Genomic DNA, 18294 nt, shown 5'->3' on the forward strand with positions numbered 1-18294 from the left:
TTGGGGCTATGTGTATACAGTAGTGGGGCTTGGTGCAAAACCCATGTGGGGGTATATGCACTCAGGTACAATGGTGTCAGCCCTTGGAGGAAGTTTTGGCCTTGTAATCTAGATCAAAGTATACGTGGTACAGGACCCTATGGGGGGGTACCTAGTGGCAAATACTTATGTAAACCGTATTGCTAAATTGTTGCTAGTAAACTAGCCCTAGGATATTTACAAATCAGTGGGGTGGGCATCGTACTGAATAGTCAAATTCCCTCCTCACTAGTACCTCCAGCACCCTAATTTGACTATTCAGTACGATGTCCTGACACAGGACTGAAACGTTGATTTTTCATGGCAGTTGCCGAATAAAGTTATTTATTTTTCAACATTGAAAGAAGTCCTTGGAGTGCTTTTCCTACTTTTGATTTCTATATATATATATTTGGACTATTGTATGTGTGAGGGGCGCAGTGTGTGAGGGTGTTTATATCTGCCGTCACATTCTAGGTTTCTAATTTTCTTTGTTAACTCACTGAGGGTTATTTATAGATTATATATATATATATATATGGTGCATTGTGTCTGAGGGTGCTGTGTGTGTCTGGTGGTGCTGTGTGTGTCTGGGGGTGCTGTGTGTGTCTGAGGGTGCATTGTGTCTGAGGGTGCATTGTGTCTGAGGAAGCTGTGTGTGTCTGAGGGTGCTGTGTGTGTCTGAGGGTGCTGTGTGTGTCTGGGGTGCTGTGTGTGTCTGAGGGTGCTGTGTGTGTCTGGTGGTGCTGTGTGTGTCTGGGGGAGCTGTGTGTGTCTGAGGGTGCATTGTGTCTGAGGGTGCATTGTGTCTGAGGAAGCTGTGTGTATCTGAGGGTGCTGTGTGTGTCTGAGGGTGCTGTGTGTGTCTGGGGTGCTGTGTGTGTCTGGGGGTGCTGTGCGTGTGAATGTATTTTTTATCTAAATGTATATATTTTTTTTATTAATAATAAAAAAAAAAGCTGTCTTCCCTGGTTGTCCTAGTGGTGAGAGTGAACTCTAACCTGCAGGCTAGAGTTCACTCTCGCGAGATCTGAGTGTTGCCGTGGTAACCGCGGCAACGTTTAGACCTCGCGAGAGGACCAGGCGGAGCTGCTGGCTAGAGTTCCACTGGGTCCTCTCCCTCCCTCCCTCTCCCTCCCTCCCCAGCTGGTGGCCGCATCTCAGGGCCTGTGAGATCCTGTGATTTCCCCTGCCGGCCTCGGCCCACGGCCATCGCGGCCCACCGGGCATTTGCCCGGTATGCCCGATGGCCAGTCCGTGCCTGGTGATAATCATGCTACATAAAGGTGTCTTATTTTACAGGTAACAGCATATCAACCGTTTACCCCGAGTACTAAGTATTCAATGTAAAACTAAAATATATTCACTTATAGGAATATCTGTCAACATTATTGTGTTTCTCACTTGCTGTATTCACAAAATATTTTAATCTTTGTCAAAATCTCACTCTGTGACTGCTGAAAGACAAAAATAACCCATCCAGCATTTTAATCCATGAAATAAAGTAGTTTTGGTAGAAAAAAAAAGAGAAAATCCTAATCCGCAGTATTATCATTAGGATAACATGAGCCACATTAACCCTTTCAATGGATGCTGACGGTTTGAGGCAAAATGGACGAAATTTCTGTTTTAATCAGATTTTAATGATAGACTAGACATAGTCTATTATCTTATTACGTATGCTCAAGGCTTCATCTCTATATGATAGGGAAAATGAGTAAGTAAATAAAATACATTATTTTTCTTCCATTCCTATACTTCATAGCTCAATACTGCATTCCGATACTAGCAGGCCATTGTAGCAATGACCTATCACCTCTCCTAGAAGCAAACAATTCTAATGATGCAGGAAAATGGAATATGTACGCATTTCTATCCATACAGAAGAGCAGTGCGGGGGCAGCTTTCCGGTGCATTGCCCATGATACCTAAGGAAACTGGGATTTAATCTAGTGGCATACAGCATACTTGCATTATTGAAAAAGGCAAGACTACAGTAAATATTGTAGTTTACTGAAACCAATACGTACATAACCAAAGCATTTCTTTTAATAGATTTTAATCACTAAAACTGCATTTTTAGCGTAATTCTTTATTGTAATAACTAATGTTACATTTTCTAATTTAAAATGTTTTCAGCTAGTAGTAATTGTGACATTATCTTGCTCTTTCCTCACATTCTAGCATAAATTATCTACTATAGCCTGATGTTCACCAATTTCAGAAATAGCTATATCTCAATTTGGCTTAATGAGAGTGTATACAATTGCTCTGATATAAGATAGTGTGGTAGGTATCCAGTGTTAACTAGAGCATATTCGATGGTCCCTGGCAGATTTTTCATTGCAGTGAACAAAATAAGGACAATAAAAAGCAAACACAAAACACAAAATGTTCTTGTAAATTTAAAACCGAATTGAAAATCTTGGGCTCAAATAGCCAAGCCATTGCAATTTTTGTCTTAAAACTTATACATAAATGTTAATTATAGCTACTAAAGTTCAAATTTAGTGAATAAGACACGTTGTTATCTAAAGCTATACAAAATTTTCAGCACTCGATATTGTTTATATTTTGAACATATGGCTAAAATACTTGTAACCCCTCAATATAAGCTGTTAGAACACTAAAAAACCCTTATTCCTTCCACATAGCTGAGTCACATTCATTCGTACTGGTTTCGTAACATCAACGAGTATGTTTATCCTTTGGGATCAATGCGTAGAACAAAACAAAAATGTCTTGGATGCTCAAAGATACAAAATATATTATTGTTTTTCTTGCAGGGGAAAATAACATTTATGTAGGGGCACAAACCAAAATATTTTGAAAATGTTGACCTTTAGTTATTAACCCCTTAAGGACAGAGCTTCAGAAGCTTGTCTTTCACTTAATGACACAAGCATTTTTTGAATTTTTTGCTGTTTGCGTTCAACTGCAATTTGCATTTTACTAATTTATTGCACCGACGCATATTATATACCGTTTTTTAAAGGATAGAAAGGGCTTTAATTTGATGTAACATATATTTACATAAATGCTTATTTAGTATTAAAAAATACAGAAAAATGCAAAAAAAAATGAAAAATCTTTTTTTAACAGTTTTTGCAATAATAATGTGTGCACAATTAGTGCAGGTTAAGGAATGTAATTAAAAATAAATTCATTTAGTTGTTCTGATTTACAGAATATATAATGTGTCTGGGATTTTAAGTTTTTTTTGGTAGTTACAGGTCACAAAGCACAAGGAGTAAAATAAACTTTTAATATGGAGCGATTTTAGAATTTGGTATGTTTGTCTTGTAAACTTAATAGCCATAAAAGAAAACAAAATTGCCACACAAAAGTATATATTTATATAAAGTAGACACCACAGGCTATTTACCTAAGGTTGTTTTTACACTTTCTACGTAGCCATTTTACCGCCAACCTCTGCTAAATATTGGAGTAAAATTGTGTTTTTGGGGGGTTTTGGCACACAAATGTATAACAAAGAACTTCTCATGTGTATTTTGTAAAGTTGGTGTGTGCTATTCCTGTACAAAGTTTTATTATGTGTTCAGTTACTTCTGCTGAGTAAAAGGACACCCCCATTGTATGTATATGGCACTATTTCGTGAAGCTACAGTGCCATACAGGAGACCTGTCCTTTTCAGTATTCACATTAGAATTTTGAGAGACGAATTTAATGAGCCTATGCTTCCATTTGGGGTATTATAACAGTTTGACTGTTCAAAAAAACCCCACACAGGCCTACCATTTGAAAAAGTAGACACTCCGTGGTAACTCATAAGGTGCATATTGTGCCTTAACATGCCCCCATTTTTTTTACCATTACATGCCAAAGTATGTGGTAAAAAATAATTTTGTGCATTTTTTACATACGGATTGCATTTTTGCTGGGCATTTTGTATATTTCATATGTGCCACTAAGTTCAAACCCCCCAAATTATGCTCAGCTAAGTCTTCTGAGTAAAATGACACCCCCATTGTATGTCTATGGCACTATTTCGTGAAGCTACAGTGCCATACAGGAGACCTGTCCTTTTCAGTATTCACAGTAGAATTTTGAGAGACGGATTTAATGAGCCTATGCTTCCATTTGGGGTATTATAACAGTTTGACTGTTCAAAAAAACCCCACAAACCCATTTGTAAAAGTAGACACTCCAGGGTATCTCATAAGGTGCATATTGTGCCTTAACATGCCCCCATTTTTTTACATACGGATTGCATTTTTGCTGGGCATTTTGTATATTTCATATGTGCCACTAAGTTCAAAACCTCCAAATTATGCTCAGCTAAGTCTTCTGAGTAAAAAGACATCCACAATTAATGTCTTTGGCACTATTTTGTGGAGCTACAGTGCCATATTGGAGACCAAGCCATATCAGTTTTTACAGAACTTTGGATTTTGACGCTGGGCCTATGTGCAATTTCCAAGCATCTTCGCAGGTTTTAAATTCAAACTACCCCACAAAGGCCTACCATTTCTTAAAGTAGACACCCCAGGGTATTTCAAAAGGCATATTTTGAACCTTAGCGTGGGATAATTTTTCCGCTACACACAAAGTGAGTTTGCACAGTATATTTTGCAAACCTTATGTGTACCACCACTCTATAATACTTTATATGTTGCTCAGCTATGTCATTTGCCAGGTATATGTGGACATCGGAGGGGCACATTTGGGACACAGCCATTCCATTTTTTTTCAAACTTTACATTTTTATGCTGTGCCCATGTCCCATTTTAGAGTATTTTACCAGGCTATATAATCCAAATACCCCATAGAGCCATACCATTTCTTAAAGAAGACATCCCAGGGTATTTCAAAAGGCATATTTTGAACCTTAGCGTTGGATCATTTTTCCGCTAGCTTGTACCAGGTGTAGTGGTAATGAGCGTTATTAAATGTATTTTTTTACTTTTTAAAACTTTTTTTTACTTTTAAAACTATTTTTTAAACTTTTGTTATGCTTATTAATTTTTTTAAAGTTTCTTAAACTTTCGTAAAACTTTTTTTTACATATTTAACATTTTTCAAAGCTTTTTTTTTTTTTACCGTTAACCCCTAACTAGCAGTAAGCAGCACTAACATTAAATTCCCCATTTTCCCATAACTCCCACCCACCCCAGCTAGCAAAATATTTAATTATACAATATTTAAATTAGATAATTAAATAAATGTAACCCCTGAGGGTTAAAAAATAATTAAAGTTAATCGTCAGGGGTTAAAAAAAATTAGATCACAGTATAATACTGTGATCTGTATTTTGATCACTGTAGGCAGTGATCGCCTGGCAGGGAAGGGGTTAATTTTTATTTGGACTGGGTAAAGGGTTTATTTTTTTTAATTTTTTACTTAAACGTTATTAAAACTTTTTTTAACTTAATTTTTTAACTTTTTAAAGCTTATATTAAAACTTTTTTTAACGTTAACCCCTAGTTAGCCTAACATTAAATCCCCCAATTCCCCACTAACTTCCACCCTCCCCAGCTAGCTAAATTTATAATTTTAAAATATTTAAATTAATTAATAAAATAAATTTAACCCCTGAGGGTTAAAAAAAAAAGAATTAACCCTCAGGGGGTTAAAAAAAAAAAATCAGATCATATTAAAATGTAATCCCTGCCAATTGATCACTGTAGTCAGTGATCAATTGGCAGGGAAGGGGTTAATTTTTTATTAAAATGGGTAAAGGGGGGTGGGATTTTAAATTTACTTTATTTTTTTTACACTAGGGGGCAGGATCAGCACTGATCCGTCTCCCTGCACTTCACAGTGAACCCGAAAGTGCAGGGAGGCGGAAGGTAAGTATACAGAGCACATGTGCTCGCTCTGACATGCTGTCAGAGAGGGTACATGTGCTGGGGCAGCCGGATTCGGTGCTCCCGGTCTGCCTCTAATACAGAGGCAGACCGGGAGCACCATTAACCCCACGATCGCCGCGATTGCGGCGATCTGGGGTTAATTTTACCGCGTGACGGACAAGGTCCGTCACCCGTCCTGAAGGGGTTAAATCCCTTAGAACACTAACTAAAAATACATATAGGCAGAGTACAGGGGGATAAACTTCCAGCATTCCAAATGCTAAGAAGCTTATTCACTGGCACAAAATGTACACATTATCCTCATTTGTCCTTTCACTACTCATCGCCTGAAGAAACCTTAAAGACAATACACTGATCCGACTTCATACTTTCTCAAAATTATTGTTGAGGAATATTTTCTGGGATTTTACACATAATTACTGTTGATAACAAGCTGCTTTGACTTTCACAATAGAAGGAGTTACATATCTACTGTTTGCATAGTCACCCTAGCCAACAAACAAGATACTAGGGCATAATGGAACAACATACAAGACATGTTATCTGTTAAATAAACTTAGAACCAGCAAATAAAATATAGAATTGACTTTACCTGGTCCGATGCAAAATGATGCTATGACTCCGAGAATGCCGACGATGCTGATATAGGGTACCCATGATGCATGGTGCTGAAAAATCATTTATATCGATAAATATAACATGCAAGCACAATTAATTTAACATTTTAAATATACGTTTAAGTTAAACAAACAGCATGTAAATAAAAATAAAAGAATTGCCGACTGTAATGGAACCCCTGGCACCCCGACTGGGTACCTTCCACTGACGGATGCTCCTAGTGCTTTCCGAGGACTCCAAGCACTCTGCCCGACACCATAACCACTGCAGACCCCACGAACCGCCGTAGCTTGGTTGGGGTCTCGCCGTCTCCACCTACTCTGGACCCAAGACCAGGATCCAGCTTCCAGAAGGTCGACTTCTCCGAATTCCAGAGAGCAGGAACAGGAACAAGCTCTTAGCAGAGCTTAGTGATTATACCCTGGGTAGTATAGTGATTATAGCAATCCCCAGAGTGTAGTTCTCCAATCCCCCAAACATGAGCCGAAACTTCATGAAGGTACTAGATGATCTGACTCCAATGAGCGTATATTACTCCTTATATACAAATTTTCAGGCCAGAGGCACACCCCCTGGACCTGGTGGTAAACTGTGACAAAAGGAACACAAACCAATGGGAACACTAATTAACATAATAACACTCCCACATACACAATGAAATCCCTCCTCTCCATCCTGGAGATAATTGGCTTAAGGCACTGCAGTAAACTCAATAATCTCCAGGTACAGAAAATCTCTACATTTTACACTAACAGCAAAAATACGTAATAGTACATAAAAATACATAATTCTTATTCTATTACACAGAACCCCTTACATTTAACCTATCCCCAGATAGCTCGGATCTGAACGCCCAATCTAGGTGAACAGCACTCAGATCACATGAACAGAGTAAATTTGCCATGGGGTAAAGCATAGCAAGGGCTGTTGAGAAACCAAGGAGGCACAAAAGCAGTCAGTTCCAACTGGTTTGGCAGTGTGCCTGGGACAACGCCCTGCTGGAGAACAATAGACAGGAAATGGGGAGGGGGAGGGGAAAAGACACACCTTCCCATGGATTCAAATGGGCAGAAACAGTCTTTAGAAGCCAATAAGCCCCAAATAGTCTTTTTAAATGGCACTACACCCCAGGGCCATAGTCATGAGGAAGGAGGCTGGCAATCAGGCTCCTCCAACAGCCGGGGGCAAAGGGCAGCTTGTCACCTAACAATCCAGTGACAAAAGGCATTTCATCACACCGACCTACTGTAAATAGGAACTGCTTACTACATGTTATGTGTTCATGTATTTATATGGGTGGCTATTTATTAAAGGGAACAGTGTAGGCACCATAATCACATCAATAGATTTAAGTGGTTATAGTGCATGGGTGCACAGTCCTACATCAATTCTAAACCATTTACTTAACATTTAGTTGAGATTCCTGGTCCCTGGAGAGCCCAGCATCCATGGATGAAATGGCAGAGGCAAAGGTATGCTTCTGGCTCTCACCATACCAATTCATATCATGGATCGGGGCAGTTATTTGCTGCAAAAGCACAGATGATGCTTCTAGCATATTACTACCTGATATCAGTCATATGGCGCGGAGCATAACATAGCCCCCGCTTCTGCCAATTATATTATAATATACTTATATCATAAGGTTGTGCTTCAGCGTAGCAGGGACTAAGAATATCTACTAAAGTGATGCTGGGCTCAGCAACCACAGACTCCAGGCACCATAATTTACTTCAATCCAATGAAGTGGTTATGTTGTCACTAGTGGTTATTTAAGTATACCTACCAGAAATGCTCTTTTACTTCCAAAACAGCACAAATTCTTCAAGGAATGGATTTAACTAGGGGCTTGAATTATTTCTTAAGAATTTGCACCAATATAGAATCCATGGCACTAACAGCATGTTAAGTAGAACAAGGATTAAACCCTGTATGTATTATATATTGAGTTGCAGTTACCGATTTGCTGTTTTCATAAGGTGTACATAATAAAGTGACCACTGAGTGCATAATATAGATAAAAAAAAAGCAATGTCACTTCATTCAAATGAACACAAGGGTTTATTCACTAAACAGTAAATTATAGCACAATCCAGGCTGAATGAAACACATTTGGAAACTTGTGTTCAAGTGATTTTTTTCAAGAAGAACTGCAAATATCCCAATATTTGAGTGGGGGAGGTGGGTATAGTAAACCCCTTCAGGACAAATAACATTTCAGAAGTGACATGATTTAATAAGATTTGCCTATCTTGTCATGATTTAACTGGGGGTGGGCATTTTAGATTATCTCTACTCCAGGAGATTTACCACCCCAGGAATACTTAGTTTTTAGTTACCTAAAATGACCTCAACTTTCCCTTCTTAAAAAAAAAAAAATCACAAAAAAAACTTAAAAATACACTGCAAATAAAAAAAAAAAAATAAAATAAAATGAACAAAATGAACTGATCCAAAAGCCTAATAATATCAATTCAAAATAAATGATAGGTACTAATGTGGGGCTTTAGATGCCAATATGATTGTCTAGATCAGTGGTTGCCAACCTTTTTTGACTTGAGTACCCCTTGGCAGACCATTTCCATAAATTGTACCCCCATATTAGCAAAATGTTTGTAATGAATATCGTTGCTATTATTTCAAATGTATATGTTTTTCTCTGCCCAATTTCCTATTTTTTCTGCCTGCTCTTCCTCTGACAGTGGGTGTAGGAGTGTGACAGTGTGGGGGCAGTGTGTTGAAGGGTGACATTGTGAGAAGGCAGTATGTGGAAGGAGGATAGTGTGGGAGGGCATGTGAGAGTGTGGGGGAGTGGGTGACAGTGTGGGGGGAGGAGAGGCATTGTATGGGGGAGATAGTGGAGAGGAGGGCAGTGACATGGTGGTAGGGTGACAGTGGGGAGGGGGGCAATGACAGGGTGGTAGGGTGACAGGAGGAAGGGAGGCAGTGACAGTGTAAGATGGGGACAGTGGGGAGGGAGGCAGTGACAGTGTGGGAGGGAGACAGTGGGGAGGGAAGCAGTGACAGTGTGGGAGGGAGACAGTGGGGAGGGAGACAGTGGGGAGGGAGGCAGTGACAGTGTGGGAGGGAGACAGTGGGGAGGGAGGCAGTGACAGTGTAAGATGGGGACAGTGGGGAGGGAGGCAGTGACAGTGTGGGAGGGAGACAGTGGGGAGGGAGGCAGTGACAGTGTGGGAGGAAGACAGTGGGGAGGGAGGCAGTGACAGTGTGGGAGGGAGACAGTGGGGAGGGAGTCAGTGACATGACATTTGCACAGTCGTTATTCGGCATGTGCTATAACCTTAAACTTAAATAAGACTCAGACACAGATTATACTGTTGGAGTATAAAGTCCACAGCTTTATTAAATTAATTATAATAAATTAACATATTTAGGGTCATTGTCCAGCTAGACATTATGTTACTATACCCCCGCACAGTACCCCTGACAATGACCCTACTAATTGAACATAAATAACAACAAATAACATTTAACTTGAAACACACAGCCTACCAAAGAGGCCCCATATCATCCGATTAACTGTAGGGGTGTACCCAGACACCCCTACACCCCCAGGTTCGTAGCCACCGAAGAGCTAGAACCTACCAATACTTAATTCCGTCCGGCCTACTCCAGCCTATACCTTCGCCTGTCCAGTTCCAATACCCCGCAAAATTCCAACTTAACTATGCCCTGTTCCGCCACAGCACATGAGTTGACCCCCTTAAGACCATGTGCGGCCCCCACCACACTAAAACAGGGCCTGTGCTATGCCCTTCTGAAACCCCAGGTTCAGTAAGTCACTCCCTGCGTCCGACAAATGCACTCCATCCCTCCTGAAATAACCGGGCAACATACCCTCCAACTCCCGGTGTCGTACCACTACTCCCCCCAACCGTCTGATAAAAACTGCCATAATCTTGTTGACTTTACTCCTACATTGGGCTACTGCAGCTGGGTCCCTGGCGTGCCTCCATTTAAAGCGAGGCACCATCTCGGACCACACCACCACCACGCCAGGGACCAGCTCCCGTAGCCGATCCATGTCCCTCTTCATCCTCTGTACCAGTTCTCGTTGGGGGATCAACCCCAGGTCGTTCCCCCCGCCGTGAACCAAAACCACATCCGGGACCGACCCCTCAGCCACCTTCCTAAACAGTATGCTACTGAGACTCTGCCAACTAAATCCCCGAAAACCAAACCATGATTAACGCCACCTGCTCCAGAGGAAAGCCCAGCTGCGATCCGCTTCTTCTAACTGCGTCTCTCTTCTGCGTCCAGTACACGTACGAGTGGCCCATCAACCAAACCTTCCAACCTAAAAAGAAACAAAATTAGTTGTATGGCAGAGACAACTTCCCCCTTTCAGCTCCCTTCAGTCTTCCTATTCACACCAACCTGTCAGGCCTCATGTACGAGCGGAATCGTATGGATTCCCACCTCCCAATCCGCTTGATCAGCTCGTCCCCCAACCCTAAACGCGCCGCCTCCGTTGCCGCCCCTATGCGGAACGAGTGCGTACCAAACTGTTTGGGCTCCAAGCTCAGCTTCTGTAGACCTAAACGAAAAACCTGTTTGAGCTGAAAACGGGACAGTGCCATGCCATCGGCGTGCAAGAAAAAACAGCCTTTGCTTTTCGGACGGATGTCCAAGTACCGCGCGCCGCATGCCCCCGAACCCGGCAACTCATACAACACCACCGAGCTGCCTTTGCCGAACACGTCCATTTTAGAACGGCCCAGCCTGATCTGCACTCTGTTATTACTTATTTCCACGTCTTCGAGCTGTAACCCGCCGCCCCCCCTTGTTGGCACTAACCAGCTCCCCTATCCGGAAAGCCCCCAAAAACGCCCATACAAACGCTCCCGAAAAAAGCGTAACCTCGAATGGAGAACTCCATATCCCAGGCAACGTCCCCACCAGCCCCTGTAATACTGCAAACGACACCGGTCTCCTCGTGTCCACTGACTTCTTCCCCCTCCGAAAACCCTGTACCGCCTGTCGTACCAAAAAATTCTTCGTAATGTCTTCCCACCCATTGAACTTGAACAAAAAAGCCAAGGCTGACATATGTCTGTCCACCATGGTCGGCGATGCTTGTTTCGCGAACAACCGACACAGTAACCACAAAATTACATCCACCCGATGACCTGCAGAGAGATCGCCCCCTACCTGTTGTACTGTCTCCTCCCACTCCTCCCAAACCTTCACATAAGACGACCAAGTGCTCGGCGCCAGAGAATTCCTTATATAGCCCCCAAGCACGACGTCCCGAGCTGCCACATCACGTCTGGGCAAGCCTGCCCTTGTTCCTGTGCTCCCGGCGCTGCTTCCCGGAACCGTTCCCACTGAAAACGAGAGAGTGCATCAGCCACAACGTTCGAAAAACCCAGGATGTGCCTAGCCCTGAATACTATGTTGAAAGACATGCAGAGAAGTACTAACTGCCGTAATAAGCACAAAACCGGGGGGGGGGGGAGATGCCGACAAACTGTTTATCGCCTGCACCACTGCCATGTTGTCCGAATGGAACACAACTTTTTTGTTTGCCAACTCCGGCCCCCATAATCCCACCGCTACCACTACTGGGAAGAATTCCAAAAATACCAGATTTTTTTATCAGGGGGCTCACTTTCCACGCCTCTGGCCACTCTTCGGCGCACCAGCATCCCGAAAAATATGCCCCAAACCCGACGCTACCCGAAGCATCGGTAAACAGCCCAACCGCCTCAGTCGACGTCGCCGGCTCCCGGAAAAACACCCTACCATTGAAGTCCTGTAAAAACTGTTCCCAGACCCTTAAATCTGCCCTCATGTCCGCCGAAACCCTGATGTAATGAGACAGCATCCGCACCCCGCTCGTAGCTTGCACCAGCCGTCTACAGAAAACCCTCCCCATGGGTATGACCCGGCACGCAAAGTTAAGGCTCCCCACCAACGACTGGAGCCCTCGTAGCGTCACCTTTTTAGCCCTCCCTACTGTGGCCACCAGCTCCCTCAGGCTCAATAATTTATCCAAAGGTAACCTACATTCCCCTTTCTCTGAATCAATTTCTAAACCCAAAAAGCTAAGGCATGTCGTGGGCCCCACGGTCTTGTCTGCTGCCAAGGGAACCCCGAAAGATTGAACCACCCATTGGAACACTTCCAGTATCTGCCTGCATCAGTCCGATTCCCGCGGGCCAACGCAGAGAAAGTCGTCTAGGTAGTGCACAACCACACCCTCCGCCGATTCCCTCCGTACCACGTACCAAAAATTTACTACATTTTTTTAAATAGGCGCACGATATGGAACACCCCATTGGTAAACACAGGTCCATGAAAAATCCCCCTTTAAAACAGCACCCGAACAAGTGATGACACTTCGGGTGTATGGGAAGCAGCCGGAAAGCTGCTTCCACATCTACCTTCGCCATCAATGCCCCTCGCCCCGTTCTCCGAACCAACTCGACTGCTTTGTCAAATGACGTATAGGATACCGAGCAGAGGGCCGCGTCAATGTCATCATTTACAGAAGCCCCATTTGGGTACGATAAGTGATGTATCAATCTGAATTTACCCTTCTCCTTCTTGGGAACCACTCCGAGTGGGGATATCCGCAAATCAGCCAATGGTGGTGACGTGAACGGGCCCTTCATCCTCCCTAGTTGGACTTCCTTGCGTAGCTTGTCCCGCACCACCCCCGGGTGTTCCCGAACGGACTTGAGGTTAACACACATCATACCCGGTCCCTTGACTATAAAGGGGATAGAAAAACCCTCCCTAAATCCCTGCCATAAGAATCTTGCATCGGCCTGGTTAGCGTATTGCCTTAGCCAAGGCAACATCGTGCCTACCTTCACCGGGGACGCCACCAGCTGTAGCTGCGGGGGCTGTGGCCCCAGCGGACCTCCCTCCACCGTTAGGCTTACCCTTCTTGAAGCATCTGTTGGCGCCGTGAGTTCCTCCGCACCCCGAAAACACTCGTGCCGAAACCTGCAAGAATTTACCCACTTGCAGTGCCCTTCGTTGTACATCCAACAGAAGCCCTTCTTTTGTCCAGCCGACGCGGCACCCCCTGTGGCCGTGCCAGCTGCCCCAGGAAAGGGCGCAGCTTTTTGCACCATCATAAGCCGCATCCACAATGGCAGGTACATTTGGTCCCACCGCATGCTCGCATTCGCTTCCAGGTGCTGCCGAAACTGCTTGTCATACCTTCACCATGCCAAACCCCCGTATGTCCAATACGCATCCCCTATCCCATCCAAGTAGCAGAAAAGCTGCGAACAACGACCCGGGCTCTTTTCCCCTATCACACTAGCCAGAATACAGAAGGCCCTCAGCCAATTCCCAAAAGTCTTCGATACCTCCGCCTTTTCTCCTCTTCCTCCTTTTTGGCATCTTTCTTGTCCTCTTCTTTCAAGTCCAAGAATTCCTCGAGGGGAAGAAGAGAAAAAATCTCCACAAACTCACCTTTCCAGATTTTCTCTTTCACGTCTGCCTTTAAATGACATCCAAGGGGGCCCGCGAATGACACGTGCACATTCTGCCGCACCGCATCAGGGATATCGCTGCACCCTTCCGTTTGTTCCTCCCCCCCATTAGCCAGTCCCGACGACCCAGCCGATTCGCCTGTCTCGCCATCGCCCGACCCCTGTGTTAGCGCCCCCGCTGACCTAACCGCCTGTTCCCGACCGCCCTCCGGCGACCACACCCTCCCGAATTGCAGTGGCGACTGGTCGCCAGACCATGGCTCTAAAAGTGTTTTTAGATCACTTAGCAATTGCTCAGAGTGTCGTGCATGTATGGACTCACCATCTGAGACCCCGGCCGCCACTGGCCGCGGGGCCGCCGTCCTTCCATCCACCTTTCCAGGTACCGGAGTGCCCTGATGACGTTGACTCCCGTCCGCCTGATCCCGCCTCGGGACCGCAGGTGTATTGCTCTGTGACCTGTCGGGAGAAGTTATCCTGGGTAGTCTGTTCAACTTCGGCCCTACCCGCCCTTCCTCCCCACGCTCCTGTCTGCTGCTCCATATGTCGCTCCGCCTTGCTGAACGACTCTCCCTGTATTATGCATCCCTCCTCTGCTCCTGAAAACTCCTCTCTGAAGATCCAGATGTGCTGCGCCGACTCCTCCTCCCTCTATCCCTGAGCCGGACCTCCTCCATCCTTCCCTGCAACAGGACCCTGATTCGCTACGCCTGCTCCACGCCGGTGTCCTGTCCCTGCTTCCCTGTCTCTCCGCTGTGCTCCTAGCACAGCTGTGCCTGACGCTAGCACTGCGCCGCTCTTCCCTCTGCTCACTCCATGCAGCCTCCCTGCCTCTTTGCCGACCCTGGGAGCAGCCTGAAGGGCCCTCCTGCCCGCTCCTGACACCCCTGTCGTTCTCCACCTGAGCTGATCCTTGCAGTTCTCTCTCCGCTGCTGCGCCTGGCCTCCCCTCAGCCGCCCTGTGTGACAAGGATCCGACCTCTTCGACCTGGCAGAGTGCTGTACCCACTGTTCCTGCCGCCCCCAGCGTATTCTGGCCGACCCTGCTGTCTGCTTCCCTCCTATCTCCACTGCAGGGTCCAGGCCTGGCCCCCACCCGGGCCGCCCCTGCGCTGTCCCCGCTGACCCAGCCCCCCCTGGCTACTTGGGGGTCTGCCTGTGCCACTGCTCCAGCCTCCGTACCATCCCCCTGTCCCTCAGCAAGGCCACTAGTGGCCGACTCACCGGGACGTTTCTCTCTTGAGCTCCCGCTCACGTGGTCCTCCGCCGACCTAGCCGCATTCCCGGCTGCACTGAGGGTAGCTTCGGGTCACCCTTTCCTGCCCGCCGCTGAACCGCATGGCGTCTTTTTCCCCGACGGCCTGTGCTTTACGGCTGTCCTCGCCTGACCATTGCCGCGTCCGCCGGACGGTGCCGTGCGCCTTTTCTGCTCTTCTGCCAGCTCCACTCCCGTTCCCGGTGACACTCCGCCACTCACTGAAGAGCACTTCCGACGTCTCGCTGCAGGCCCAGCGCCCTGGCTGAGCCGCTGGGGCGGTCTCGTCCTCCGCGCCTGCCCCCGGAAAGGTGCTGCAGAGGAAGGCCCGTCAGCACCCAACTGCTCATGCAGCCACACCAGCCCTCTATCCTTCACCGCCGCCCGGACTCCGGTGAGGATCTCCTCCAACGACGCCATGGACCTGCACAAACGAGAAAAAGAAGAACCTTGCCGACCTGCCATAATTAACAGGTAAGTGAGGCTCTGGTTAAAATGGCCCCTAACCTAACATGGCTGCTATTTATCTGCCAACACCCCACCCCCAAGCTCCATTACCCTAACCCAACCCCAAAACCCCTAGCACCTGCCCACTCTCTGGCTCTGTCAAGGCCCACTCCCCCACTGCGTTGTTCCATGGGCTTCAGTGTTGGAGGGAGACAGTGGGGAGGGAGGCAGTGACAGTGTGGGAGGGACACAGTGGGGAGGGAGGCAGTGACAGTGTGGGAGGATGACAGTTGGGAGGGGGCAGTGACAGCGTGGATGGATGACAATAGAGAGGGGGCAGTGACAGGGTATTAGGGGGACACCGGGAAGGGGGACAGTGGCAGTGTAGGAGGGAGACAGTGGGGACGGGGGGAAGTGACAGTGACAGTGACTCCTTTTGTTTATTTTTTGTATTTGTATTCACTTTTGTACCACACAGTTATTTTGCAATGCTGCCCCCCAGGCCCGGACTGGCCATCGGGCATACCGGGCAAATGCCCGGTGGGCCGCGATGGCCGTGGGGCCGAGGCCGGCAGGGGAGATCACAGGATCTCCCTTGCCAGCCCCTGCAGGGCTAGCGCTACCCGAGCGCCGGCCCTGCTGTGTGTCTCCATGGGCTGGTGGGGAGATCAAAGATCTCCCTCACCGGCCCAGAGACACTGACAGGCGGCCGCCGGCAGGAGAGGGTGTGAGGTAGGAAGGCATGCGAGAGGACCGGCGGAGCTCTAGCCAGCAGCTCCGCCGGGTCCTCTCGCGAGGTCTGAGGGTTGCCGCGGTTACCGCGGCAACGCTCAGATCTCGCGAGAGTGAACTATAGCCTTCAGGCTAAAGTTCACTCTCACCACTGGACCACCAGGGAAGGAAGCTGCACGGCACCCCCCCCACCCCCCAGGCAGAACAGACCCCCCCTCCTTCCAGGCTAAAATGTAAGAAGGGAGGAGGGGGGATATAACTTTTTTTTATTAATAAAAAATATATATGTAAATGTTAATAAAATATACATTCACACACACAGCACACAAACACACACAGCACCCAGACACACACACAGCACCCCCAGAAACACACAGCACCCCCAGGCACACACACAGCACCAGCACCCCAGACACACAGCACCCCCAGACACACACAGCACCCAAACACACACAGCACCCTCAGACACACAAATCACCCTCAGACACACACAGCACCCTCAGACACACACACAGCACCCAAACATACACAGCACACTCAAACACACACAGCGCACTCAAACACACACAGCACCCTCAGACACACACACAGCACCCCCAGACACACACACTGCACCCCCAGACACACACACACAGCACCCCCAGACACACACACACAGCACCCCCAGACACACACAGCACCCCCAGACACACACAGCACCCTCAGACACACACAGCACCCTCAGACACACACACAGCACCCTCAGACACACACACAGCACCCTCAGACACACACAGCACCCTCGCTCACACATATACAGCACACTCACACACACATATATATATATATATATATATATATATGGGCTCTTTCTAATTTTCTTAGTCTGTTACCTCACTGAGGGTTATTTTATTTATATATATATATATATATATATATATATATATATATATATATATATATATATATATATATATAATAACCCTCAGTGAGTTAACAGACTAAGAAAATTAGAAACCTAGAATGTGACGGCACATAAAAACACCCTCACACACAGCACCCCTCTTACATACACACACACTGCGCCCCTCACGCATACAATATGTCCAAATATATATATACACACACACTAAAGCACCCCTCACACTGCACCACTACACACATTACGCTCCAGATACACGCTAGATCCCTTACCCTATATGCACTCTTAATCCTCTACACACACACACACACACACAGACACACACAAAATCTCCTATACACACTCTGGGTCCTTTACACAGTAGATCTCCTACACACACACTACATTCCTTGTCAGCAAACACATACAACATTCTCTAAACACACCCTCTCTACAACCCTACACACACTACGTCACCTATAAACACACACTTCAACCCGTATGCACACACTCGCTACATCCCCTATAACACTATGCTCCCTATACACACACTCTCTACAGCCCCTAGCCACACATATTACACCACAAACACAAATGAAATTGACCTATTTACACAATACCACACCACACTCTACACACACGCAATCCCTCAAGCAGGCTCCAAACACATGCACCATACACTTTCCTGGCCCTTTTGTCCTCTGGTATCCCACTTGTGGAGACACCAGAGACAATTTAAAAGCAAACACAGCGCAAGCATGTTATTAAATTTGCTTGCGCTGCGCAGAACAAATTCAGGGCCTTTTTCTAATGCCAGAGCTCTTCAGTGGGGCTCTGCGCATTGAACTAACATGCTCACTTTGAGAGGGGGCGTGCTTGTCATTAGTGATGACAAAACACACCCTCTCTGGCCCCGCCCCCTTCTTAGGGGGCCGCTCTGATTGAAAAATGCCCGGGCCTAATTTTTTTCCCAGTCCGGCCCTGCTGCCCCCCATCCCATGTGTTCCCTATTAAAAGTTAATAAACATGTAGGGGTGGAT

At 46.3% G+C, this 18294-nt stretch overlaps 1 protein-coding gene across 2 annotated transcripts in view; it reads right to left on the bottom strand.

Moving 5' to 3' along the window:
* The window catches only part of SLC2A9 (solute carrier family 2 member 9), a 248021-nt gene that overhangs the window by 61183 nt on the left and 168544 nt on the right, over positions 1 to 18294 (bottom strand). For both annotated transcript variants that reach the window (XM_063457783.1, XM_063457784.1), the window contains one exon: positions 6443 to 6518. In XM_063457783.1, coding sequence (XP_063313853.1) covers positions 6443 to 6518 — 76 coding nt within the window. The remainder of the gene's footprint in view (positions 1 to 6442; positions 6519 to 18294) is intronic.

The sequence above is a fragment of the Pelobates fuscus genome, chromosome 6 (assembly GCF_036172605.1).
Source record: "Pelobates fuscus isolate aPelFus1 chromosome 6, aPelFus1.pri, whole genome shotgun sequence".
Classification (NCBI taxonomy): domain Eukaryota; kingdom Metazoa; phylum Chordata; class Amphibia; order Anura; family Pelobatidae; genus Pelobates; species Pelobates fuscus.